Source organism: Peromyscus leucopus, chromosome 2 (assembly GCF_004664715.2).
Source record: "Peromyscus leucopus breed LL Stock chromosome 2, UCI_PerLeu_2.1, whole genome shotgun sequence".
Lineage (NCBI taxonomy): Eukaryota > Metazoa > Chordata > Mammalia > Rodentia > Cricetidae > Peromyscus > Peromyscus leucopus.
Window position 1 is genome coordinate 134,456,251 of NC_051064.1, and position 27,987 is coordinate 134,484,237.

General features: G+C 47.4%; 1 protein-coding gene across 1 annotated transcript in view; it reads right to left on the reverse strand.

The window, feature by feature from the left end:
* Positions 1–1,096: 1,096 nt before the first annotated feature.
* The window catches only part of Arid1a (AT-rich interaction domain 1A), a 77,235-nt gene continuing 50,344 nt past the window's right edge, over positions 1,097–27,987 (reverse strand). Inside the window, 16 exon segments of the mRNA XM_028888208.2 lie at positions 1,097–4,135; positions 6,716–6,846; positions 7,155–8,055; positions 8,678–8,777; positions 8,857–8,991; positions 9,072–9,222; positions 9,669–9,844; positions 10,009–10,141; positions 11,188–11,395; positions 12,443–12,652; positions 13,987–14,096; positions 14,192–14,337; positions 14,973–15,285; positions 15,954–16,121; positions 16,812–16,901; positions 17,131–17,371. Coding sequence (XP_028744041.2) covers positions 2,399–4,135; positions 6,716–6,846; positions 7,155–8,055; positions 8,678–8,777; positions 8,857–8,991; positions 9,072–9,222; positions 9,669–9,844; positions 10,009–10,141; positions 11,188–11,395; positions 12,443–12,652; positions 13,987–14,096; positions 14,192–14,337; positions 14,973–15,285; positions 15,954–16,121; positions 16,812–16,901; positions 17,131–17,371 — 4,950 coding nt within the window. The 3' untranslated portion in view covers positions 1,097–2,398.

Consider the following 27,987-nt stretch of genomic DNA (forward strand, 5'->3'; position numbering starts at 1 on the left):
GCAGTGGCCAGACTGAGGATGATTTCAAGGATGTAGAAGAGGAATGGGTTGGTTGTGGTAGCGCACAGTGCACACCTTTAGTCTCAGGAGGCAGGGAGAGGATCTCGGGGAGGTCCAGGCCCGCCTATCTACAATGAGAGTTACAGGACAGATAGAACTATACAGTGAGACCCTATCTCAAAATCACAAAAACAGCAAACAAAAACCAAAAAGAAAAGTCAAGGAATTTTTCTGGCCAAACACAGAAGGTTGGACCTGCCACTTACTACAAAAGCTGAGAAAAACAGGCTTCCTCATAGACACTCCGAATGCTCAAGTTCTCAGTAGTGATCACGCTGAAGAGTCAAGTCTGGAGTCAAGAGAGCCGAAATGTAGATCCAAGTGGGAGAGGCGGTTTCTGGGAAGTGGCTCTTAATAACGATTTCTAAAAGAACCTCCCCTTTGTCAACCATGAGTGGAGGAGGCCACCATGCTAGGAGGGCACATAAAGGAGAGCAGGGCCCTGCAAAGGGTCAAGCTCTCATTCTTTTCCAAAACAGTCTCACTGGCTGTCCTGGAACTGTAGACCAGGCTGGCCTCAAACTCAGATATCCAGCCCCCTGCTTCCCAAGTGCTGGGATTAAAGGAGTGCGCTCCTATGCCCAGCTTTTATTGTTTTAGAAAGATTGGCTAAAGATTGTTGTTGTTGTTTATGTGTGCGCGTTCTGCCTGCATGTATGCATGGTGCACCTCCGTGTGCCTGGAGACCATGGAGTCAGAACAGGGTGTTGAATCACCCCTGGAACTGGAGTTACAGATGGTTGTCAGCCACCGTGTGGGTACTGAGAATCAAACCCTGGGTCCTTTGTAAAAGCAAGTGCTCTTAATCACTGAGCCATCTCTCTGGCCCTGGTTAAAGATTTAATTTTAACTATGTGTGTGTGGGTCTGTGGATGTCAGTATAGGTGTCTATGGCCCAAGTCAGAGGTGTCAGGTCCCATGGAGTTGAGTAAGAGGTTATGAGCCACCCAAACATGGGTCCTCCTAACTGCTCAGTCATCTTGCCAGCCACAGGTAAAGCTCTTAAATAATTGGAAAATAAAAAAGCCTCACAAAGTCTTACCAAGATTTAATGTACATTTATTCTTAACACGTGGAACATATAGTATAAAGATTTCATACTGAATAAATGATATTCATTAAGCCAAAAAAGGAAAAAAAGGAGGAATTTACATCAAGTTTTTAGCTACATTGTTGAAATACAAATATGCAGATTTTATCACTGAAAAAATCTCAATTGTGTTTCTTCATCAGGAACTTCAACTGAACCTAGAACTTTTTCACACCTCGATTAGAAAGGAAACAAAACAAAACAAAAACCCAGAAAAAATAAACTATAAGTTGATTGGCTGCCGAGACAGCAAGGACTTTTTACAGAGACCTGTACAGCACCGCACCAAGAGGGGCGATGTCTGGCAAGAGATTAAATAGCTGTGTCTCGCTTTGTGCAGGTCACCAACTTGTTAACTCGTCATACTATAAAGGGGCAGCTGGGAAGGGGACCGAACTGTGGAGGTCAAGGGTATGTGCAATGTACAACATCATATATACACACGCGTGGCAGCGCAGCCGCTGCAGCTAAAGGTTAAAACCAGTTCTAAGAGGTGATCTCAGGGTTATTCATACAATCAAGGAGGAGAGAAAGAGGTCAGGGTGTTGTAGGTTCACACATGATACTTTGGGGGAAAAGCCTTTTTTTTTCTCCTCAACATTTAACTAAAAACATTTTAAAAACTACAGCTTGCCGCTGAGCCAGCGTCCTCTCTCATCTCCGTGTGAGACGTTATTATTACAGTATGTTTACAGTATCAGGTGTACAGTACAGTACATGAAAGGGTCTCCACTCTACTGCACAGGCCTCTCCTCTCCAGTGACGGGGGCTGCTCACAACTGCCAACTTCTCGGCTCCTGCGAGATTGTGAATGGACAGCAAGAAACCACACAGTTCAGCAGTCACCTTTTGTCCTTCAGGGTTTTTTTGTATTTTTTTCCTTTTTTTTTAACCATTAAAAACAGTTATGAAATGTGGCATCCCGTTGATGCAAGAACCGGGAAAGCCATTTTTTTCCCCAAACTCACTGTAAACAACAGTAACTTTGGTTAAAATAAAAAAGTCTTCTATGTAGGCAGAGCTTTGTCTCTTCAAATAGGGTGGGGTCCTGAGGGAAGCGGTGAGGGTGAGGAGGAACAGAAAGGTGTGAGGGAGTGGGGGTGGGGAGAGACTTTCCCAAGGGAGAAGCTGGACAGCACAGGGTAAACTGGATTCTGAGGTGGTTTTGCATAAATAAAGGGCAACAGTCAGTTTCTAAGTTCTCCACACACTCACACACACACAGGGAGGGGAGGTGTCCCACGGCTGTCATGACTGGCCAATCAAAAACAGTACATCACAAATGACTTGTGAAACCAATGAGTTCATCAACGGTGATACCGAGATGTCCAACAGCCGTGACTCGTACAGAGTGAACTCTGAGTGGTTCTCGTCCACCTTGGCCAGGGCAAGCAGTGCACGGGCAGCCCGCCGCATCATGTCCACACTAGTTGGTTCAAAGGGTGGGTTCTGCATATGGAGGAGGCTGGCCTGGCTCTGCTGGAACTGTGTGGCAGCTAGGCTGTCCTCTAGGAAGCCCAGGAGGTTGCCGATGCTGCCCTTCTGCACTGCAATGGCCCGGGCTGCCAGGCTGTCCCCCTGTGCCAGATTGGCCAGCAGTACCACGGCCATCTCCCGGCACACTGGGTTCTTTCGGTCACTGAGGAAGCGCACCATGGTGCTGTACAGCTTCTCCAGGCGGCTGAAGGGGGGTGTGGCCAGGATCAGGTCCACATTGTTGTCCTGGATGCTGAGTTTGCTGAGGGTCTCCAAGACCAGTCTCTGGGGAGAGAGGACGGCATTGGGGCCTAGGGTGGAGAAAGGGTCCTGGGCTTCAGCGGAAGGGCAAACTGCCCAGTGTAGGAGTCCATCCAGCACAGGCAGGCAGATGCTCTCAGGGTACGGGGATAGGTCCAACTGCCCCGAGATGTTGGCAAGGGTGACCAGTGTGTTTTCCCGGAGCATCTCCAAGCAGTCCCACCACCACTCCACTTTGTCACAGCTCACCCCTTGGTCCTGTTCCTCCTCCTTCTCATAAGTTAGTGGTGCCTGCTTCCGTTCTGGATGCTTATGGTGCAGTAGGATCAGCTTGCCTAGGATAAGCAGCAGCCCCGGGTGTTTGGACATCTCAAAGTCGTTGCCTGGCACAAAGGACAGGCTTCGGATGGTATTGGAGACGCAGACACAGCGCTTAGCAAGGGAATCCTGCCAGTCCAGAAGGGTACACAGTGGGGTCTCATCCTTACTGTGGGGCTCATCCTCTAAAATCTTGATGTTCCGGTGGCTCTGTGCTGGGCTAATGCCAAACGGAAACTTGCTGCTTTCCTTGGTGGCCTCTGCACTCTTTGTTCCCTCATCAGTCAGCGTGCTCGACCGGGTGGACAACATGTCATCCATAGTGGCTGTGATCCTTTTTTCTGGAAGGCCATCAGGCGGGGGCCCCTCCTGCTCTGTCGTCCCTTGTGTACCCTCTACCGTTGTGAGGTGTTTCCGAGGGGGCGTCGGGCAGGGCACATAAGGCCGGGCAGGCAGCAGCTCTACCTTGCTCTCAAAGTGGGTCTGGATATGCTCGGTGGTGTCCCCACCACCGATCCGCCAGTGCAGCAGGCCGCTGTCAAACTCCTGCACGCGCCCAAGCTTATCTGAGCAGTCCACCACAAATGGGTCGTTTTTCTGCACAATCTTTACCGGAAGCTTGTCAAACTTACTGACCAGCTTCTCCTCACTGTTCTCTGAAGCTGCCTTGTCCTTGCCTAAGAAGGCCATCTCCTCATCATTTTCAACTACTTCCTCCTCCTCTTCCTCCTCCGGTTTAGGATCTTGGAGTTCGTCTTCCTCCTCCTCCTCCTCCTCGGTGGGGGCTGGACTAGACACCTTGCTGAATCTCCCAGGGTCTAGTAATGTTCTCTGTCCTGGGTCCCCCACCTCATACTCCTTTAAAATGCCAAAGATCTCAATCAGGCATCGACGGAAGTATTCCACAAGAAGCTCTAGCAACCCTGGGAGCTGAAAGATAGAGAAAAGGAAATAAAACTAAGGGAAAAATCCTTGACCTGAGAGTTGCCAAGCTCTATCCACTCTTCATTCTTTTGAGTTAGACATTTCTCACTTAGGAGGTAAAGCTGGTCCCTCTCTGAAGGCTTCTGTTCCAGCAGACTGCCTGTCTTTTCTTTTGCCCAAACAACGGTCGCATAAGCCTGTCCCCAGCAGGCTGGAAATGTTAGCCACACATCACTAACACCCAATACCTTTAAACCTGAATATATGTTCTGCTTTTCACCAGGCTCCTGGTCACTGCCACTGGCCCTCGAGGGTGGTATCTCTATTCCACGGCCATATGTAGCCCAAATCTAAGCATGCTGGGATGAGCCCTTCCCAACACAGGTCAGCAAAGGGCATGTACTGTCAACAGGGGCTCATGTATGCTCCACTAATTCCCAGGAAGATTAACTCCTGGCTGAACACCTTCCATCCACCTGGTTATTAGAATCAGAAAGACCTTGGTTTGAATACTGCCTTTCCTAGAAATTAGCTATATAAAATGATGAAAAATCCCCTAAACTTCATAAAGTTGTTCTAGCATATGGGAAATAATGAAAATTTATTTCTCGCCAGGTGGCGGCGGCACATGCCTTTAATCCCTGCACTCGGGAGGCAGAGGCAGGCGAATATTTGTGAGTTCTAGTCCAGCCTGGTCTACAAAGTGAGATCCAGGACAGGCTCCAAAGCTACACAGAGAAACCCTGTCTCAAAACAAACAACCAACCCCCCCAAAAGAAAATTTATTTCTCTTTCTTGTGGACAGCAATATCATTCAATGGAAATCGCTATGCTTGGCCACCTGTGGTGAGCCCCAGTGTGACCTCAGTTCCGGGCTACCCTGGGCTCACATAGTGACGTACTCAGGGGCGGGTGCTCCAGAGAGGGTTGCTCAGCAGGAAAGAAGAACCCCGGCTGCATTCCCAGAGGACCTGGTTAGATCCGCAGCACCTACATGGCTGCTAAAAAGTGTAACTCCAGTTCTAGGGGATCAGCAGCACCCACTGTGGCCTCAGTAAGCACCTGACACCCCCACCCCACCCCGCCTTATATAAGAAAACTAGTAGATTAGCAATGCCGTCTTTTACTTAAGAATAGAAACTAGAAAAATAAAAATAAAAAAGGAGCCGCTGTGATCACTGACACAGACACCACAATGTTATTCCTGGTAGATCAGAAATACCCCTAGGGGTCAATCTTCCTTTTTTCTGCTTTTATTATTAGTTTTGTACATACAGAGTCTCATGTATCCCAGGTTGGCCTCAACTACTGAGGTAAACAAAGATGACTTTGAACCTCTGATCAGTCTCCTAAGCATTACCTCCCTCTGTCCCTAGTGCTGGAATTGTGTGTGTCACCACACATGATTTATGTGGTGCCAGGGGTCCATCTCCGAGCCATGTACATGCTAAGGGAGCACTTTCCATCTAAAATGACAAAATTTCAGTCTCTAGTCTTGAATTCCTTTTAAATTAATTTATAAATAAAATCCCCCAGAGCTGGGTGGTTGTGGTGCACACCTTTAATCCTAACACTCAGGAGTCAGAGTCAGAGGGGATGACCTCTGTGAGTTCCAGGCCAGTCCAGTCTACAAAGAGAAACCTTGTCTTGAAAAGACAAGATAAAATCAATAAATAAAAGAAAAGGCGGCAGCGGGAGGGAGGGAGGGAGGGAGGAAGGGAAAAGTATTTGGGTGGAGGGAGTGCCAGGTGTCATGGAGATCGGGGATGGGTTCTGGAGTCATTTCTCTCTCCTTCCACCTTTATATGGGAACTGAACTTCTAAATGCAACCCCAACTGCCAAGTGCCTTTACCTGTTAAGCCATCTTGCTGGATTCTTTTTTTTTCTTTTTGTTTTTTTGAGACAGGGTTTCTCTGTGTAGCCCTGGCTGTCCTGGAACTTGCTCCATACACCAGGCTGGCCTCAAACTCCCAGAGATGCACCTGCCTCTGCCTCCTGAGTGCTGAGATTAAAGGTGTGCGCCACTGCCACCAGGCTATCTTGCTGAACTGTTACCAGAAACAAAAAGTTTCTCCCAGCTGGGATTAAGTAGCTCCTTTAAGAGAGAGGCTGGCAGATCTCTGTGAGTTCAAGGCCAGCCTGATCTACAGAGCAAATTCCAGGACAAGCAGGGCTATCTAGTGAAACCCTGCCTCAAAATAAAAATGAAAACAAAAAAATACTCCCAGCTGAGCATGGCATCTCAAATGGAGGCTAAGACAGAAGAACCTTAAGTCTAAGGCTAGCCTGGTGCAGACAACTTAGTAAGACCCCTGCTCAAAACAAAATAAACCCCAGCAAGAGTTGGAGCACAACAACCACCTTGCTCCCAAATACAATGCCTTTTGAATTTAGTTTGACACTAACAACACACGTAAATTATTACTGCTCCCATGCCCAGTGTCAAGGGAAGCAAAGTATAAAAAGATTGCCAGCAAAGTGACAACGTGTTAGCCGAGGATGGCATCCTTCTTGTTGTTGCTTAGCATTATCTACATCAAGAATGTCCTAGGCCTTCCCCACCTCGCCCAGGAACCTGTACTCACCTGACTGAGGTTGAAGGTCATAATGCTGTTGTCATCATATAGGAGGATGTTAATGGTGTCTAATGCCCACGTGCTCTCTGCCAGGAGCCCAGACTTGAGGGACATCATTACCCGCCATGCCTCCGGGGTTCCTGAAATAAACCTCTGTGTTGTCCATCCACCAAGCCGAGGCTGGCTGGAGGCACCCCAGGGCTGTCCCATTAGTCAGGCTATTCTGCCTTCATTGCTTCTAAGCTGTCTAGGACACCAGTATGTGGCAGAGCCTTAAAGAAAAACCTGAAGTCAGCGTATTTCTTCCACCCCCTCAAAGTCATTTGCTTTATTTCAGTAAACACTATACCTGATTTAACCATATCCAGAATTATCAGGATGGAGGGAACCACATGAAAGATGGAAAGGGGGAGTAGATTCAGGCACCCAGTCAGGGAGCTCTCCTTACCAATGTCTTTCATTGTGAGCCGCCTTCTCTGCTTCAGCACAGGCTGGGTGGCTTCAACAGAACCAGGTGGGAAGGTAATATCCCGCCGAACCATAGGGGGCTGCACAGGGGCAGGCGCAATGTGTGAAGCAGGTACCGGAGGACCCGCCTTCTGCATTTTCATCCCAGAGTGCAGGAATGGAGATTTGCTAGGAGAGGTACGGTTCTCCATTGGCCGGGGTAGGGGAGCGGGGCTGGATACCTGAGGAATGTGATTCTGCATGCTTGGTGGGGGCTGGTAGTTAGATGGAGGGGGTCTTGTCATGGGGGGAACAGGGGCCGAAGGACCATATGGAGGCTGGCGTGTGCCGTGGGAAGGCCACGGGCCTTCATGGTTGGCCCTCTGATCTGTGTGGAGCATTTCATCTGTTCGGTTCACACCATGATACGCAGGACCCTGGGGGGCAGAGCCTGTGCTCTGCCTGTTGGCATAGTTGTAGGTCATGTCATTCCGCCCCTGCCACATGGTGCCTTGCTGAGCAACCTCAGCTGATGCCTGTATAGGGCCGCCCATCATTTGTGGTGGCATGTTCTGCTGGGCACTGGAACCAGGAGGTGCAGAGACCCGGTCTCGGCCAAACTGGAATGGGAACTGGTTCTGGGGGCCGCCTGCTGGCCGGCGCTCAGTAGCAGCGGCGGCAGTGGCAGTGGCAGGATAGGCAGCGTTGGTGTACTGGTTGTACACATCCTGCTGAGTGGAGGGCTGGGCAGCTTGGTGCTGGCCGGCAGACTGGGGCTGAGCTGCAGGCAACTGTTGCTGCTGAGGCTGCCCCTGCCCAGTGCTGTATGGCACACTGTACATCTCCCCTTCGTGCCGCTTGGCAGGAGGGCCGTATGCACCATCCATCGGCCTCTTATAATTCTAAGACAGAGCAAACAGAGGCCAAATCAATATCATTTATTCAGTCACAGAAGTTACAGGGGCCACGGATGGCTCCCATTGGACATTAACTCATTTTCTTTTGCCCCTTGGAAAGACAGGACACAGATGCAAATTATCTTTGTTTTGTGTGTGTGTGTGTGTGTGTGTGTGTGTGTGTGTGTGTGTGTGTGTGTGTGTGTGTGTGTAGCTTTGGAGCCTTTTCTGTAACTCACTTTGTAGACCAGGCTGACCTTGAACTCACAGAGATCCGCCTGCCTTTCCCTCCCAAGTGCTGGGATTAAAGGCGCCTGACTTGCAAATTATCTTTTGAAGCTGTTTCTGAGAGCAACCCCTATTTTCTCTTCTAGAGTTCTCCATCCAAATAGACAAAAAGACCTTAAACCAAAATAAAATCTGTTTCTAGCTCTTCTAGAGAAAAGAGAGAGACTTGAGAAACAGGGAGAACGCTGAGATCTGACTCTTTGGGTAGAACTGCCTATTTGGGCAAGAATACCAAGGTAGTACCCAAAGTGAATTTTATAGACTGCAACCAATTAGACTCGGTGACTTACTGCTTTCCAGGGGAACCTGTGGGCCAGTGCATCCCAGCCACCCTCCTCACCTGCTGCTGCTGCTGCTGATACATTGTGGTCGGCTGGCTGGGGAAGGGGCTGCTGGAAGGGGTGCCTTGAGTGGAGAACTGATTGCCATAGGAATCATGTCTGCCGAAGACAAAGTAGGTCAGGGGGGAGGATCATAAAACCTGAGCCAACAATGTCAAAGGAACAAGGATTCACTCACCTTTGCTGCTGCTGTTGCTGCTGCGGGGGGTAGCGGCTAGGAGAATACATCCCCGAGTCTGGGGTGGAAGGCATGAGATTTGGCTGGGGGGCCCCAGTGCCCATATTTCCTTCAGGCCCGATTCCAGGCTCCGTCCTAAACAAAATTGAAGAAGGGAATTCAACACACTACAGCTTCAGGGCACCCAGGGCAGGACATGGGCAGGGGGCACTTACCTCACTCTGTCGTAAGGACCTCCATAGGGATAGTGCTGTCGTGGTCCCATAGCCACATTTCCCAGCCCAGGGCCAGCAGCACGACTGTAGGGGTCACCCATCCCACCGTTGGGGCCCTGCCCTGAGGACATGAAGGGATCACTTCCTGGAGCTGAGTGTAGAAAGGAAGGCAATGAGCAAACTGGCAAGTTGGCAGCTGAGCAAGCTACATAAGGCCTGTCCCAAAGTTCCAGGCTCTCTACAGAGCATGGTTTGTTCCTACTACTTTTCTGACAGAATTAATGGAGAAATATAAAGCCTTAAAAGTGGCTAAGTAAAGCAAAGGTAAGAGAGAGGTGTTTAAAAACAAAACACAAAAACAGGTGGGTGGTTCCAGATGTAGCTCAGTGGCATAATGCCTGCCTGGCGAATGGGACTCCCTAGGTCTGACCCCAGCATCCCACCCGAAAGAGAAGGCAGGCAGGGCAGAGGGGAAGGGTATGGTCAGTGGTCAGGGGACACACAGAAGAATCTCAGAAGCTACCTCAGTCACAACACCACGCCACTCACGCTCCCGTCTGCATAAGCCTAAGGTCACCAACACCCCAAGTCAGTCACCTTTCCTCATGCTGCCGTAAGGGTCCTTATTTGGCTCATAGGACATGCGCCCCATCATGTCAGAGGTATTCATACTGGGCTGGTACCCAGGGTTTGGAGTCATGGAATTCCGCTTCTGGAATGTGGGGTCACTTCCATCAGGAAAGGCATCCTGGATTCCAACTGAGTTGCTCCTGCTCCAGAGTGAGGAAAACTAATGAAACCCCCAATAGACCAATTCATCATCTGAGCCAAGAGACACAGGTGTCACTAGCTGGGCAGGAAGAGGCAGGAACCATCCTTGGACTACACAAGTCTTACCCCGACACACTCCAAGTTCTATCCTGCTCATGGGCCTTACCTCATGCCTGGTAAGGGGGGAATCTGACTATGTGGTGTAGATGCTGGAGTTGGAGGCTTCAGGTCTCCTCCTTCTGCCATAGAACTGCTGGTTGACTGGGGAGTTTGTGGCCCCTGCATAGATCCTGATCCCGCTGTGGACAGAGACGCAGAGTGACCAGCTTACTTACCAGAAACATATTCAGCTGCACAACTGAGCTATAATAAATAAATATATAACATATACGCCCCCACCTTACTATTTTATGTTTGGTTGCATTCATAGCTTAGAAATGAAAAGACGATGTGGCCATATTTCACCACACCAGGCCATTAAGTCACAGGTAACTTCCTGACTGCCTTGCTTTATTCTCCAAAGAACCTGTCTAATGCTATCAACACCACGCTGAGGGTGGGGCAAAAACTGAAATCCAGGGTGCAGGGGAGTCACATGGCCACAGCCTAGATGTTTCTATTAAGCCCCCAGCACAATATCATCCTTAGGTTCCAATGCTCCTCTAACTAGATGAGCACAGAATTCCCAATAATTAGTGTTGGCATTAGTTAGTTTCCCAGCACTAGCCATCCCACTCCTGAGACCTCCCCAGCTGATGAGTCATCTCAGGAAGGCATTACTCTCTCAGAGGTCAACGACAGGGCACATATGTTTACACCTACCTTCTAGGGCCCATGCTAGTCTAGGCCCCGGCCTCCTCTGAGAAAGGAGGGTAGGCAGAAGCATTCCTATGATCAAAAAGTCCCATTCATATCCCTTCCTACCCCTCCTTCCATTCATTACCATCCTAGCTCTCTGGGGAATTTAGGGCTCTAGTATGAGCTGCATTCTAAGGCGCTGACATCAGCAGGCCAAAGCTCCCAGATGGCCCAGCCACACTGCTATTTGTCAGTTTTCCCTCACTCCTCTGGTGTCCCTCCCACTCACTAGTTTACAAACATTTGGCAAGATGCCAGGTGTACAACAGGAAAATTAGAAAGTGAAAACTTAAGGCTGCAGCACAGCACCTCCCAAGGGAGTCGCCACTGCTGCTCTTTAGTCTGCCGACCTGCTAAGCCACGTGGATGGGTAAAACACACATCTCTGGCATCTGCTCTGCTCCCTGGAGGGAGGAAGGCACCACTACTTAAGGAACCCTGCAGGCTTTTAGGGCTTCCAGTCTTGGGGGTGCTTGCCCACTCTTACCAGGAGAGGGAGGCTGGATCTTGGGCTGGGACTTCTTGGAATCAGCAGCTGCAAAAATGTCTGGGGGAGGGTCCTCTCCCCGCTCAATCTTGCACTCAAAGGCGTAGAGACACTGGATATACTGTTTCTTCAAGGAGCTGGCTGCACTGCTTGATGTACCCACATTGAGGTTGGTCGCAAGTTCCCGCCATTTTTTGTTCTTGTTGACCTGTGAGACAAGCAGAAGAGTCAAAGCATACCTGATCTGGCTGTCCAGCTCACAAGCTACGAACCCAAACTGGTTGTTGCAACAGACTTAACAATTCTAAGTAACTGCAGGTCCCACTGCTGACTGAAAACAGGGCAAACAGCACACCAATATGGGAACAGCATTCAGAGTCTGGTCTTTACGCTCCAATCCTCACGCTCTTGACTTTGTCAAGCTAAGGATTTTTACACAATTGCCTTCCTTCAGCCTCAGGGCACACTGACCAAGACCATTTCCCAAATGTTCCTTCTAATCTGGCCTGCACTAGCTGGGCAGGCTTCCACTGTGTATTCTTAAAACACCAGGGCAAGCCTATCTCTCTAGTGCTGAAAACACTGTCGTTACAGTCCTGGTCCAAACAAAGATCACTGGGTTATGATACTTTTGACCTGGTAACTGCAAATCCATAGTTTAGGGAAGGAGAGAGAGAAGAGAGAGGGGAGGGAGGGAGGGAGGGAGGGAGGGAGATCCTACACTGAAAGGAGGTGACTCCCTGCAGGAGTCTCTGGTGTGGACAATAGACACAGCCCCAGAGAAGACAAGTCTGCGAGGCTCCACCGTCAGGCAGGGGAGCCTCACCAGCGAGCCCCCAGCTGAATGCAAATCAAAGTGCAAAGCACACAACACACATCCGAGCATGGACTGACCCCCTTCTGAGGTCACAGTGTAAAATGACCAGGCGTCATTTTCAAACTTCTACTTCTTCCTATAACCACTCAAACTTCTACCCGGGAAGTATCTTGAATTCAAAGGGTCAATGAATCTGGCTGCTGTACCACAACTCACAGACCAAGTGATTCAGTGGGACCCATCCTTGCTAAAGCTTTCCACTCATTATTTCTAACATTTGGCAGGACAGAAGGTTACACATGGTCCCTGTCTTACCATCAAGAAAATTAAAGCTCATATGGTTTATAGACCTTGGTTAGGTCACATGTTTGAAGTGTCTAAGAGCGCTATCCCTGTAGAATGAATGATACCATCAGAAGCCACCTGTCTGGTACTTACCTGAGTCAATCCACCAATCTCCTTCACAGACACATAGAGGCGATAGAGGTCCAGAGGTTTCCTACCCACAGCAGGCAAATTGGTCATACCCATGGCCTTTTCCTCTGTGAAGGCCAGGTATCGGTCCACCCACATCTTCCTCTCTGGCTCACCACCCAACTCATACAACTTGGTGATCTTCTCATTGGTTGTAGTTGATGAGCTGGATTTCTGGAGGGGAGGATCAAAACCAGAGACTCATCAAAGCCTGTGCATATGAGGGGTACCCGGGATCCCTTCTCTGCCCCTCTCCCTTTGAGAGAGAAAGTCTTCCAAGAGCCTGGGCTGGTCATAGAATCCTCCTGCTTTGGTCTCTTAGGTGCTGGGATTATATCTCAGAAGTAATTGGCTCTTTTTTAAGATGTGTATTTGACAGTAATGGCTATTCTGGCTATACACAAGTTCACTGAGATGGGTTTTGTTAATCTGGGTGTCTGACTTTTTATTTTTTACAGCATATTAAAATTTACAAATTACATCATGTGAATGGCAGTTTTGTCTGTAGATGTCTGTGTACTACATGTGTCTAGTGCTTGCCAGACCAGGAGAGGGCACTGGATCGATCCCTGGAGCTGGAGTTACAGACAATTTGAGTTGCCATGTGGGTGCTGGGAATTGAACTCATCCACTGGAAGAGCAGCCAGTGCTCCTGACCACTAAGCCATCTCTCCACCCCCTTATTAACTGTGTGCTTTTGTTTTTGTTTTAGCCAGCCCTGGCTGTCCTGGAACTCACTCTGTAGACCAGGCTAGCTTCAACACAGAGATCCACCTGCCTTTGCATCCTGAGTGCTGGGCATATGCCAACCCCCAGACCCAAGCTGCTTTGTTTCGTTTTTTAAAAAAACACACATGTAGCCGGGCGGTGGTGGCACACGCCTTTAATCCCAGCACTCGGGAGGCAGAGCCAGGCGGATCTCTGTGAGTTCGAGGCCAGCCTGGGCTACCAAGTGAGTTCCAGGAAAGGCACAAAGCTACACAGAGAAACCCTGTCTTGAAAAACCAAAAAAAAAAAAAAAAAAAAAATAAAAAATAAAAAATAAAAAAAATAAAAAAATAAAAAAACACACATGTGTACTAGGTATGGTGGTACACGCCTTTAATCCCAGCACTCTACATAGTAAGGTACCAATCATTTTTGCTACTCTTGAGTAATGTCAAGGAAGAGAAGGGCAGCTAGTTGCCTACAGCACACATAACCATCAGTGTCTAAGCATGGGAGGCTGAGCCTCCCCGAGAAAATTCTATACTGCCATGTGTGGTGCTTTCTCTGTAACATGTGGTGGTTACAGTGTGCTGTTATTTACATGGAGACCCTACAGACAGCCTCAAACAAGTGCACGGCCGGTCCTTCTAGGACCCTTCATGGCAGACAACAATGGAAACTGTCAGGGATTAGTGTCATAACATGCTAAAATCTTGTCATTCTTTTTCATGTTTCCTTCTTATCATTCAGGGAAGGAGAAAAGACATAGAGCTGAGGAGATTCAAGACAAAATTCATCACCTTAGATTTGGATTCTGTCTTGGGGGTCCCATCGGCCTTGTTGTTCATCTTTGTGGCTGGAGTTAACTTAACATCCCCAAGGCCCATCATCTCGGGGCTGGCTGCCATCCCTGGAAAACAGAAACACAGTCAAGTTAAATCGATTTGCTACAATGTGACGAGCATTCCTGAAGATGCTCTGGGATGAGCAATGAATTATACTTACCTGCTGAGTTGTTGGCCATGGTCCCGCCCATAGGATACGGGGGTCCCTGAGGGTTGATCATGCCAGCCATACTATTAATCCCCTGTCCATAGGGAGGTCCAGTTCCCATCATGCTCCCTTGATTCATATTTGGGTAGCCTGGTGGCCTAGGGAAGATGATGGAAATTAAATACAAGAAAAGGTTAGGATAGATCTGGACATGAGCTAAATAGGGTTGTATGATCATCTAATTCGAGTAGAACAGTCAAAGTCTCTTAACGCAGACTCAGGCATATCTAGTTATTCTTATCTTCTACTTCCCACAAAAGGTTCAAGGAAGGTTTGAGTTCTGCGTAACAAACATTAGCTTAGTCTGAAGGGATCTCATCCTTGGAGAAAAAAGGCCTTCCTAAAAGCAACCTCTAATGTTGCTGTCTTTCTATTCAAAGGCACTCTTTATGACAAAAGGCCTATAAGCGATGCTCAATTTTAACACTTTTTATCTGTCACACTAAACACCCAGATTGGACTCCAGCATTCTCTCTCCAACTACCCTTTCTTGCCTAGACGCCAAGTATTGGGGCCGACAGATGTAAACCAACATACCTAGCCTAAGTTCTGTATGGATAATACTTTGCCATATGATTTTTTTACTCTAAATCCTTTAGAACTAGCACATTTGTGTGTGTTTGTGTGAAGAGCTCTCAATATATACGTACATGCAACTATGCATGTACACACACAACATTCTGTTTTAGGACCCGAACTGTACATGGACATCCCTTCACTTCCCAGGCCTTACCTGTTTTGGATAGAGTTGGCAGCAACATGCATGGCAACAGCAGATTCTTGAGTTTTCCGGTTCATCCCCCCTGGTGGGGGACACATCCCTGACCCAACCTGAGGTGGCATATTGGCCATATTAGGACCATAAGGCCTGTTGCCCATTGATGCATGAGTCATTCTCCCTGGAGGGAGTGTGCCATAAGGTGGGATTCCGGGCTGCCCGTGCATTTGACCGCCAGCACCCATAGGGTTCATACTTCCAGCCATGCCTGCATTGGGGTAGTTGGCATTGGGCAAGGCATTATAGTTAGGCTGCCTAGGGTAGCCTCCTGAGAGGGGAGGGAAAGAGGACACAAGTCTTGGTTAGTGAGCCCTAGCATTTATCAACTCTAAAACTCCAAACAATGAGAATCAATCAATATTTTGGTTAGGAAATTGAACAGCTCCATGGTTTGTTTTTTGTTTTTTAAAAGAAAGTTAACAAGGGGAGAATAGGAGCCTGTGAAGGTAGGCATCTGTTGCCATGCCCCCAAATTTGGGGGTAGGGATTGCTGGGGATTGAATCCAGGGCTTTGTTCATACTAGGTAAGTGCTATATTACTGAGCCATACTGCAGCATGACTGCCCAGCACAGAGAATGGATGGCTGTTACTATCTAGGCCTTTCAGCCTCCAATATAGAACCTTTTCCTATCTACATATTCTTTTTGCCTCTTCCCCAAACATTTTATGTGTGTGAGTTTGTGTCTATGAATGCACATGGATTCACAGCACAGTGCCTTTACCTGATAAATCATTGTGTTGGCCCAGAAATTCAAAGGCTTTTTCAAGATGACAGAATTAAGTGAAGACAAGATGGAACCTTGTCCTGCTCTACTTCAGGGCCTAGGCTGGGTAGATGTGAGCCAAGAATAATCCTACTCTTTAACCCAGCAGTCAACATATCAGCTATTTAATCCTCTCACCTCTATCTCCTTCTAACTGGGTAGCACACTTACCTTGTGGGCCATACTGACTCCCCTGGGGGCCATAGCTCCCCATGGAGTTCTGCTGGTAGGAGCCCATGCCTGTGTGCATCTGTCCTCCAGAAGGCTGACGTGGAGATAAGGCCGAGCCGGGCTGAGGGGAAGTGTACTGGGGCATTTGGGGGTTCCTCTGCATATAACCTATTTGTGGATAGTATCCATATAATTATCTGCTCAGTACAAGGGGAATAAATGCTTTCCTCATTCTGCTGGGATGTTTTTTGGCATGGAATCTGCTACTGTCATTTGCTCTTCAGGTACCTTGAAAGCGATATGCCATTTACATAGGGTATACACATCAACCTTTGTTTTCTTGGAGACTGATTCCTCTGTATAGCCCTGGTTGTCCTGGATGGAGTTCACTCACTAGACCGGGCTGGCCTTGAACTCAGCAATCTGCCTGCCTCCCCAGTGCTGGATTAAAGGCCTGTGCCACCACTGCCCCATATCAACTATCATACTACATAGAAAATTGAAAGAGAGCGCTGACCAAACACCCAAAACGTAAATGAGTAAGGAGTTAATGAGGCACACACAGTGAAAGGTGTAAGCTACCAACATGCTGGTCAGCCCCGAGATATGCAGAATGACTGTGGGGATGCAAACATGGCTGAGCTCGCTGGAACTTCACAGCTTTCTGCCATGCGAGTCTCTAAAAGTTCTTGCACAGGGCACTAAAGTAAATACTTTAGTACCAAGTACATCCCATTTGCAGCCCTGTCTGGGACAGCTATGAATGTGGCTCAGCATAATTTATAGTTATCATGTCACAATGTCAGTGGCTTGGGAGCCCTTGCTAGCCCCTGTCCCTACTCTAAGACAAGTTCTCACCTCGATCTTGGGCAATGCTTGATTGGTTCATGGAAGGATGCATGATGCTGTCTGACTGGCCACTGGGTGGCCGAGGTGGCATCTGGTTGCCTGCTCCAGACAAAACAAGCAAAAGTAAGCAAACCATGGCTCAGCCTGCAAATTCTAGCTAAGAGGCGGATTTGGAGCTGGAAATGGCCAAACACTTCCTATGTCACAGATAAAGAGGTATCCACCCAAAGGTTTCCCACCTCCCTTCTTCAATGCTAAGGGAATCCACGCAGACAAAAGTAAGTGCTCCCTCATATCACCCAGCCCCCGGGTCAGCACTCGCGGGTACCTGGCACTGCAGCGGGCGAGAGCGGTCCTGAGCGAGACTGAGCGACGCTGGCAGGCGAGCCAACAGGGGACGGGGAGGGGCCTCGGATGCCAGGCAGGTGAGGGGAGGTATGAGGAGAAAAGGGAGACTGAGCTGGATTACTCTGCTCTCCTTGGCTGCTGGAAATCCCTGATGTGCTCACGCCAGGACTCAGAGCTCCTTCTGTCCCCATGGGGAGATCATCTATTGAACCAGATAGATCCTGAAACATACACAAGGCTATAAATTAGTAAAATGAGGACACACACACTACACGCTTGGCCATAGCACTAGACTGCATATAGCAAACTTCATTAAGGACCACAAAGTGTGTGTTTGTTACTTGGTAGGCTTTCTGGACCTAGCTCTTCAAAACTTCTGAACAAGACGGCACACATTTGTAACTCTAGCACTCATAAGACTGAGGCAGTAGGATTGTGAATTTAAGGCCAGTCTAGAGTACATAGTAATTACCTGTCACAGGACAACCCCCCCCCCACACACACACACCCTGTGCTGGTACTCAATTCAGGCCAGCCGGATCTATACAGTGAGTTCCAAGCCAATTAAGAGAGCCTATCTCCAAACCAAACCAAACCAACAGAAACCAGTCAGCTACCTGCTACGTAGCCACCAACCAACTGAAACCTATCTCAATTCTGCTACTGTATTACAAGTAGTCACAAACATTGAAAATGTATATTTGCATCAATAAGCTTTATTTATAAAAATGAATAGCCGGGTTATAAACTGTAGTTTTCTGGTCTGTTCTACCCCCATCAAGATCCTATAACCCAGCTGGGAGTGTATCTTCTTTCTCCTACAATGAGGAGAAAAGTGCCTGTTTCAGTGAGACTTAAGTGCTATGCTAGTAACACACTCCCCCCACCCCCCGCCTCACATAATGATTTCCTTTTCATTTGTTGTGCTTTGGTGTTTTGCTTGCATATGTCTGTATGAGGGTGTCGGATACTCTGGAACTAGAGTTACAGACAGTTGTGAGCTGCCATGTGGGTGCTTGGAATTGAACCAGGGTCTTCTGGAAAAGCAGCCAGTGTTCTTACCTCTGAACTTCATCCAAACCTCTGTAATATATGCTGGAGGAGGTAAGAAAGCACATGGGACATGGGAAAGATAATCTCTTAAATGCCAAGAAGGTCTGGCACTAAATTTCCAACTCCTGATGGACAGAAGTTTGCCAAATGAACAAACTCAATGTTCTATTCCAGGTACTATATTCTAGGTTCCCTCATGCACTATAGTCTTTACTCATTTTAAAGCTGCCAGCTTATGAGATGACCTTCTTGCTTACTGGAAGAAGAAATTAGTATATTTTGCAAGAAAATAAGAATCAAATGCCTATTTTACTTGTTTTTTGAGACAGGCTCTAAAGTAGCTCAGGTTGGCCTTGAATTCACTATAAAGCCGATGATGACTTTGAATTTCACCTCCATGCCCCAGGACTGTAGTTATGCACCGCCAGAGCTGACTTCCCAGATCTAGTCCTGTGAGCGTGTTATTGTGCTTGTGTGTTTTGATATGGTTTGTGCAACTTGCACATGTGGAGAGCGGTAGTCAGTCTCAGGTACTGTTCCTCAGAGTCAAATGGAACTGGAACTGAATAAGAAGACTGAGATGGCTAGCCAGCAAGCCTCAGGGATCTCTCACTGCCTGTTTCTGCCTCCCTGGCACCAATATTACAAAAGTGTGTGTACTACCATGCCTGGTTTTTTGGTTTGTTTTTTCAGAGACAGGGTTTCCTGTGTAGCCCTGGCTGTCCTGGAACTTGCTCTGTAGACCAGGCTGGCCTCTGCCTCTAAGTGCTAGGATTAAAGGCGTGCACCACTGGTGCCTGGCATGCCTGGCTCTTTTTGACATGGGTTCCTAGAGATCAAGCTCAGGTCCACATACCTGCCGGGTGGCACTTTTCAAACTGAGCTCTCTCTAGCCCCCAAAGGCCCAAATACGATTCTTGATTTTGAAAAATTAAGCATTCTTTTCTGGACCCTTTGTATTTATACAAGCAAAATACAAACATCTCAGAAAATACATTCCAGATAATGCCTACAGCCCTCTTGAATATCTTTTTGCTGCCCTTAATAGTAGGTGGTTCACGTCCTCAGAGACTTTAGGAAGATCTCGGAACAGACAAATGCCTCGGACATGCACCATGGCTACAGGTCAGGAGATGGCTCAGCAGCACTTCCGTTAGAGAGCAGAGCTCACAACAGACCTACTAGGTAATTGCTCAGTCTTGGCTGAGCGAGCCCAGAAGCAGCCTTTGGGATGAAGTCTCAGGATCTATGAATGGCAAAGAGTTGATTTTCTTAATAAAGGCATTCTGAAGAGAGTTGTCAGTTTTGATAAAATGTCTTACTTTCTTTGAAGAAAAAGTGCTAAATAAGCTACTGTGTCGACAACAGCTCCATGTCAGATAGGACACCCAAGCACAGAAATGTAACAGGACAGGGAGCAGCACTAATCTGATCTCAATTGGTCTGAAACTAACTTAACAAAACTATTGTATTTTTGTCAAATGGTAACTGGTCAGCATAGGGAACACTGCTTTGAAATGATTTTAAGAAGCAGAACAGGATTTAAGAATGGGAGAGGGCCAAAGATCGAATATTAACAATAGTTACTACTGACCAACTGTTATGTACAAGGGAGAGCCAGGATCTCTGTGAGTTCGAGGCCAGTCTGGTCTACCGAGTGAGATCCAGGACAGGCACCAAAACTACACAGGAAAGCCCTGTCTCAAAAAAACAAAAAACAAACAAACAAACAAAAAAACCACAAAACAACAACAATAGCAAAAACAACACAACCCCACTAGCACGATACAGTTAGGGCCAAAAGACCAGCTACAATATTCTAGAATAAGAATGGCAGTGGGTGAGACGGAATAGCGGATAAGATAAGGATTTGACTCTGGATCCTTAGCACCCATATCAAAGCTGGGAATGGTCTCGAACACCGGTATTCCCAACACTGGGGACAGAGATAGGGGGGCTGCCGGGGCTTGATGGCCAGCTAGCAAAGCTGAAAATGGCAAGCTCTAAGTTCAATGAGAAACACTCAATAGCGTGAGCAGAGTACTCAACGTCCTCCTCTGGCTTCCACAACTACACACACACACACACACACACACACACACACACACACACACACACACACACACGCACGCCCCACTCACAAGCATCTACCACATACATACAAATCAATTTTTTTTTTCAATTAGAGAGAGAGAGAGAGAGAGAGAGAGAGAGAGAGAGAGAGAGAGACATACAACATCCGAGCAGCAGGAAATATTCATTAGTCCTAGGGGTTACCACACGGTAAATGGTTTGTTTTGTTTCTTTTAATTGGAAATAAGGGTTTAAAAGTCTCCAAAAGCTGCTGCCGCCTACCCCCCACCCCACCCCCGTTGCAGGGGACAGATACTATCCTACCTCATGACCTTTCTGACTTGGGACGTACCTCTGCTTTCTACTCTATAAAAGCCAGTTTTTCACGTCTTGATTCACAAAAAGCTGATGTCTGGGTGTTGAGTCGGACCTTCAGTGTGCTAACAAGTCAGGTCTCTACCACGTGCTTATAAAGATACAGCTTCCTCAATCTAAGTCCCTACTTTTCCCAGCTGTGGCTGCCTTTGGCATTTCAGAAACCCATGTTCTTACAATGCTACCAAAAGAACCCATCTAATAAGTATTTCTTGAGAGAGGAGGGGGTTGCCAAGAGAACTGTAGAAATGTCTCTTTAGTAGAAAGCTTCTGCCCTGGGTTTGCTCTTCTCCAAGTATAAGCCTGCTGAGAGATGGGAGGCGAGGATCAGCCCACTCAATGCCCTTGCCAGTTCCAAGGAAGCAGCAGGGCCAGAAGAATTTCCTCACGTGTTTCCAACGTGTTTCATGAATTTTATTGCTCATCTACCATGCAGATCAAAAGCGCTGGAGCAGGTCCAACTATTTCACACAGAATCTCACACTCCAGGCTGGCTACAGCCCCAAAGCCTTCAGTTCTTCACTTGAAATACTGCCCAATGTTATTTTGGGATGTGACCTGATAGAGGAAGCCCATAGGGACTCCATGACGATAACTGTTCCAGCTGTGATTGGTTGCCCAGCCCTAGAGCGTGCCAGCATGGGTCTGTCAGGCTCTGCTGACAAACAGAATTCAGCAGCTGACACCTTCTCTTCACACCACAACAAAACCGCGCCTGAAATCACAGTCCATACCTCATGGTGGAGGTTGGGGGCTGAGCTCTTGGGGGGAGAGATTATAAGATCCATCATGAGCCAGCTGCCTGGTGAAGCAGTTAGCTCCAGTTCAGGGTTAAAGGGAGCAGGAAGATGATCTCCCAACAGAACCATGCAAGGACGATGAGCACGGCAATCATATACTCATGGAGTTCTTGCATCGACTCAGTCGTGAGGAGATTTTACCTAGCTTTGTGCTGTTATTGGCAGGTAACACATTTATTTATCAACAGAACTAGCTAAGGGCTGAGGACACTGCTCACTTGTATGTCTTGTGAGGCCTTGGGCTTGATGCTCAATATGGAGAGGAGGAAGAAGAGAGCGCCAGGTAAATCCTACCTTGTATGGGTGTGTGTTATATCCACAGCCACACACTCTGAATGATCCTTATTAAAAAAGACTAAATCCTAGTGCTGGCTTCAGCAGCACATGTACGAGAAAAGTCTAAATTCTTAACATAAAATAAGCACGTCTACACTGGCAGTTTGTCAGCCCCTGCCCCAGGCCAGTGGCAGAGCTGCCCAGACACAGCGAGCAGGGAGCATGGGAGCAATCCTCGAGAACACTGGAGAAACGCAGAAAAAAAACCACCCTCACAGGGTAAAGCCGGGAGAGAGGTTCAACCAACTCAGGAAAAGGACAACTAGTTATTCAGAACAAATAGATCTGGGAGGTTTAAGCCTGATGGTGCACAACTATAATCTCTTTTTTGAGGTAGAGTTCAAGGCCAATCTAACCTACAGTGAAACACTGTCTCAAAAAGATGTCTTTTTTTTCTGTTGGGCGGCGGCGGCGCACGCCTTTAATCCCAGCACTCGGGAGGCAGAGGCAGGCGGATCTCTTTGAGTTCAAGGCCAGCCTGGGCTACAGAGCGAGACCCCAAAAAAAAAAGTCTTTTTTGTTGTTGACCACCTTAAAAAAAAAAAAAAAAAAAAAAAAAGAACCCTTTCTTAGCGCCATGCTTATTTAACAAAGGTAGCGGTGAGAAGAGATCACTTCTACCAAACATTCTAGAACAGACAAGCTGGTATTGGATACAAAGCCAGGAATGAATCCAAACAGAACAGGGTTCCCCTTAATTCTTAGTCTAGTCCTCTGCTGGAGATTCACACCAACTTTGTTCTAATCCTATTATCAACCAAAAGGATATGGCTTATAGAGAGAAATCAAGATATTCCTGTTGCTCCTTGCTCAGCTCTGCAGAGATCCTTTCAAACTATAGGAAAAAGTGGGCTAAACGATGGGAAGGCTCCTTCCTGAGTAAAGGAAAGCCACTAAATAAGCTTCAACTTCCTCCCTCCCCAAGCGGGTCACACAAACACTCCAGCAACAGCGCAATAGAGCACTCCTTGAAACAAACCAAGTCAGCTCACTTTTTCCTCACCAAACCAGAGAACAAGGATGAAGACCAATTGCTTTAAATGTGTTATAGCTGTAACAACTTTAAATTAAAACCCAATTTTTGCCTTGGGAACTTCAAAACTAAATGCAGGGAGTAGTGTGAGTACTCACAGTCCTAACTACTCAAAAGGCTAAAGAAGGAATACTCAAGTCCAAGGCCAGTATTGCCAATATAAAGAAATCTCTATTTCGGAACCAAAACAACAAAACCCAGTTTTACACTCCTAAGATATGCTGGATATTCTGTTAAGATTATCTACCTTGAGCGTGTGGCAGTGGTGGCGCACGCCTTTAATCCCAGTACTTTGAAGGCAGAGCCAGGCGGATCTCTGTAAGGTCAAGGCCAGCCTGGTCTACAGAGTGAGTTCCAGGACAGGCACCAAAACTACACAGAGAAACCCTGTCTCAAAAAACAAACAACGAGTATCTATCTTACTGTTTTCTTCTTTTCCTTGTGAGATACAGAGTTCCACTGTGTAGTTTATGCTGGTCTAGAACTCTTACATGGCTCAGACTGGCCTCAAACCAACAGTCCTCCTGACTCAGTCTCTCAAGGGCTGGGAGTATGGCTATATAGGAGATGCCGCGCACGGCTTTACGTTAAATGAAGACCACAGGACAACTTCCGGGCCCATGCCTTTCAGTATAAAGGTGAGGTTCTTACTCACCCTCCCCACCCCGGGGGCTGAGGACCAGGGGCTGTGCTTGCTGCTTTACAAGTGCTACCACTGAGCTAAAGCCCCTACCTTTAGTTCTCCACACCCATCCCCAACCGGTTTCTCTGTGTAACAACAGTCCTGGCTGTCCTGGAACTCGCTCTGTAGCCCAGGCTGGCTGTGAACTCACTCTGCCTCCGTGTGCTGGAATTAAAGGCATGCGCCACCACCTCAATGCCCTACCTTTTTTTTTTTTTTAAAATTTTATTCTTTAATTTTTTTGAGACAGGGTATCTGTGTGTAACAACAGCTCTGGCTGTCCTAGAACTCGCTCTGTAGACCAGGCTAGCCTGGAGCTCACTCTCCCTACCTCCTGAGTGCTGGGATTAAGGGCGTGTGTCACCACAACCCAGCCCCATTCTACCTTTTACACTTGGAACTTTGGACAGGTACTGCCACCCACAGCAGTGACTGTCCCATCTAGAAAATGAGAAGTACATGGCCCCTACAACTTAGAGGAAGCTGTTGCTAGAGTTGTAGCAGAGCAAGGAAGGAATGTCTGAAAGCAGGCTCGTGGGAGGCAGGGTTGTTATTACTGGAGAAACTTCATCCTAACTGTAAAAACATAAAATCAAAACCTGCTGCTCTAACTCACCTCAGCACAATCTCCAGGTAGGTCTGACTCAAGGTGGAGGCTGAGGGTGTTGCTGAGGTGAGAGACTATTGGGCTGCTTACATTTCTGTGCTCCTGCCTACAGGAACTTGGCTACGGCAGCAACCATTGATTTTGCATGGGTCGATATCTCGTTCCCACAGATCTTCTCAGTTGGAGGTTTAATCACATTGAATGTTTCTACTCAACATCTCTACGTGTACCCCCACCCCCACAAAACACTAAACACAATGAGTTGGCAAAGGAGAGATGAGAGGATGCTCTCCATATCTTATCCCCAGAAAAATTCTACATAGCATCTCACAGGAGGTAAATGCAAACAGGAAGGAGCCAAAGTCATAGGGAGCAGTCACCAGAAACTCCAAGTAAAGACCCACAGTACTGGAGAATCTTCCAATTCAGTGCCCAGAATTCCTATATGGACCAACCTAAAAATGGGGACATTTAAAAGAACTCCTAGCCGGGCGGTGGTGGTGGTGCACGCCTTTAATCCCAGCACTCAGGAGGCAGAGACAGGCGGATTTCTGTGAGTTCAAGGTCAGCCTGGGCTACCAAGTGAGTTCCAGGAAAGGCACAAAGCTACACAGAGAAACCCTGTCTTGAAAAACAAACAAACAAACAAACAAACACCTAACAGGGCAATACTTGGTTGAAATGTCACTCTCCACTCTGTTATGGTCCTGATGTTACTTGGCCACCTCGACCTCCCTATATACATGGGTCCTGTCCCCATCACAGGCTTGTCACGTGGACCAGAGAGAAGAAACATCTTATCAACTTCATAACTACCTCTTGGCCAAAAACATCTATGGCATCCAGGCAGATCTGTGAGTTTAAAGGCCAGCCTGGGCTACAAAGTGAGTCCCAGGCCAGCCAGGGCTGTTACACAGAGAAACCTTGTATCCCCAAAACAAAACAAACAAAAAACCAACAAAAAACAAAAACAAAAACTATGGTCTTTTGAATCATTAGTTAATCAATAGTTAACAGACTTACATCTGACTGGGGTGGGGTGTGGAGTTACATGGGTCAGATCTGGGCCTGGGTTGGAGGAGTGCATATTTATGGAATGGGGTGTTCTAATTCCAGCAGGAAACAAGAGCATTACAAATGATAGAAAAGGCACGGGCCCGGCAGCTGCTGTTCTCCAAGTCAAGCCTGTTGGGAAGGCCAACCACACAAAGCCTATTCCATCCACAGAGTCAATGTCAGCCCAGAACTTGACAGGAGAAGGAGAGTATGAAAGTGTAACAGGGAAGACTCTACTCCATTCTCTGACTCTCCCCTCAGAACCATAGCAACCAGAAATCAGGAAAGGTCAGCTGGGGAAGGCTAAGTTGGCAATGTGTTGAATATGAACTGGAATTAGGGACTGATGGCCTCCAGTTTGTAAACTTCTCAATTTATTTTAGCCAGAGATCTTCACTACCACAGTCTAGATAAAAGTCTAAATATCTGGATAGAACAAGTAGACCTGGTAATGGAAAATAGACAAGATTGTGATGGGCAGAGAAGACAGCCACCAACCTCGGTGTCCTTTAAAAAACCAGGACAACGCAGGGAGCCGTTGCCAAGTTCTAGAAGACAACGTGGGGGGAAAATCCAAACATTCTTACTGCTTCCTATCAACACTGTTTCTTTTATTCGAAACCTGGTTTCTCTCCTGTCCCCCAAATACTGGGAAATTACTTTAACCCACCTCAGTAGACAACATTCAGAATCTCTTCTATGTCAAGGCTGGCCTTACGTGACAGGTCTGCTGATTCTCAAGCCTTCAATCCCTAGGTTCCCACCTTTGAAAAAGCATGGCTTCTTAGCATCCTTGGAAAATGTCAAATGGGAAGGAAGCTACCAACTTGGAGGTGGCCTCTACTTCATGGTAATCAAAGATTATGTCACAATACTTGTCGATTCCATGCTGGTGCCATGTGAGAAAGATGGAACAGGTTTAGGCTACAGGAGTTGATGGTCAGTACCAGAACATCTACTGAGTGGGCTCAACACAGTTTCCAAGTGTCTTAGAAAAGGAAAAAAGATGACTCTGCCCCGAGGCTCTTTCCATCTGGACTAAGTCTGACTGATTCTAAGCTTAGCTAAAGGGAGCCCCCGGTAGTTTCTCTACAAAGAAGGTATTTCTAGGTAGACTTGGGCCAACAACTCTACCCCACCCCTGACAAACAAAATACCTTGGTAACCAGGCATTTCAGGGTCGGTTTTCTGGTTTGGGTTGGTATTCTCTGCAGAATGTAATAAAAGCTTAAAGAAGGGAATGGGAAGGAAGAATGAGGGGAGAAGGAATCCAGTGGCAACAGACTCACCCACAAGGGGACTCAGGAATTCAGAAGATTCTGCGTTTGAAGAACTTGTCGCTTCCAGAGTAAATGCTTCTTACATATTTCCCCACAGAACAGACCTAAATCCAGAAGCTGCAGTAGATCTGCTCTTTACCTAGAAATGCCAACCTCCGTCCTTCCATACCTCCTTCCCTGTCTCAAAGCAAAGTCGTTTCTGGATCCCGAGCGTTCTCTCTCATTCCCTTCTCCTCTCTGAGGTCCACCTCTTCCTCTAAAGGATCTTTCTGTCCCAACAGTAAAAATAAATGAGAGAATCATGTTTTCTCTTAACCAATAATCCTTATCCTCTAGTTCTTCATCTTTTCTGGATCTAGTTTCTCTAGATGTAAAGAGGGAAGGAAGTGAGAGGTGTGAGGGCATGAGAGGTGTTCTTGTGGTTACCCATTCTGTCTACATTTTACCTTTTTCCTAATAGTATAGGTTAAAACTAAAACTAAAATCTTCAAGAAATTGAAAAGCTTAGTGTTGAAGATAAGCTCCACGCGCAGTTCAGGTTCTGTTCACTAGTACACTCCTGAGAGATGATCAAGTGTACCCTAGACCACATTTTTCTCCTCCACTCATTTTTGCAGTAGCATTCTGGTTCTACCCTCTACTTAACTTGGCACTGCTTCTGGCAGTAGCGACTACTGTTTGTTGGTATTTTGAGACAGGGTTTCTCTATGTAGCCCTGGCTGTCCTCAGAGATCTGCCTGCCTCTGCCTCACGAATGCTGGGATTAAAGGTGTGCGCCACCATGCCAGGCTGCAACTGCTTCTACCCTAGTGATTCCTGGATCACACACAGATCTTGGGAAAGAGGGGACCTCAGGATAACCAGTCTGATAGTGCCTCTGGGTCACACTGAGGTCAAGTTTGTAGTCTGTTTCTGAAATCTACACCTGGATCATGCCCCTCAATCCTTTCCTTGCAAACTCAAGTCCTCATTATTGAATGTTTCTCTACAACCATTCCCAAGCAAAGGGTTCAGCATTAAATACTCTGCTTCGGTATTATCAGGTGACCCCACAAGAGTGACGACATAGGAAATAATATAGATTTAATTACGGAGGGGAGGGTGTCCTTTAAATCTGTCTAGAATCGCCTCCTTTTGTCCCTTTTACAACCTCCCCGTACTCCTCTCCCCTTCTAAGCTGGGGTGTATGTGTGTATACGGGGGAGGGGTGTGTGCATAAGACTTGAACTGGTGTGCTGGTACACGCCTTTAGACTCAGCACTTTTCATCCCAGGCAGAGGCAAGCGGATGGATCTATTTGGATTTGAGGCCAGTCTGTCTCAATAGGGAGCTTCAGGTCAGCCAAGGCTACGTAGTGAACCATTCACACAAGCAGGAAAGCTTTCTTTTCCATGCCTGTGTTCTCTCTAGGCTGTTCTGAAGACAGCAAGGCCTACCTACCCTAAGTGGACTCTGAACTCGGGAGGCCTGCACTAGAAGGATAGATAGTCCTATGTCCTCAACGGTAGGAGACATGTCTGTAAGCACCAATGGCAAAAGAAC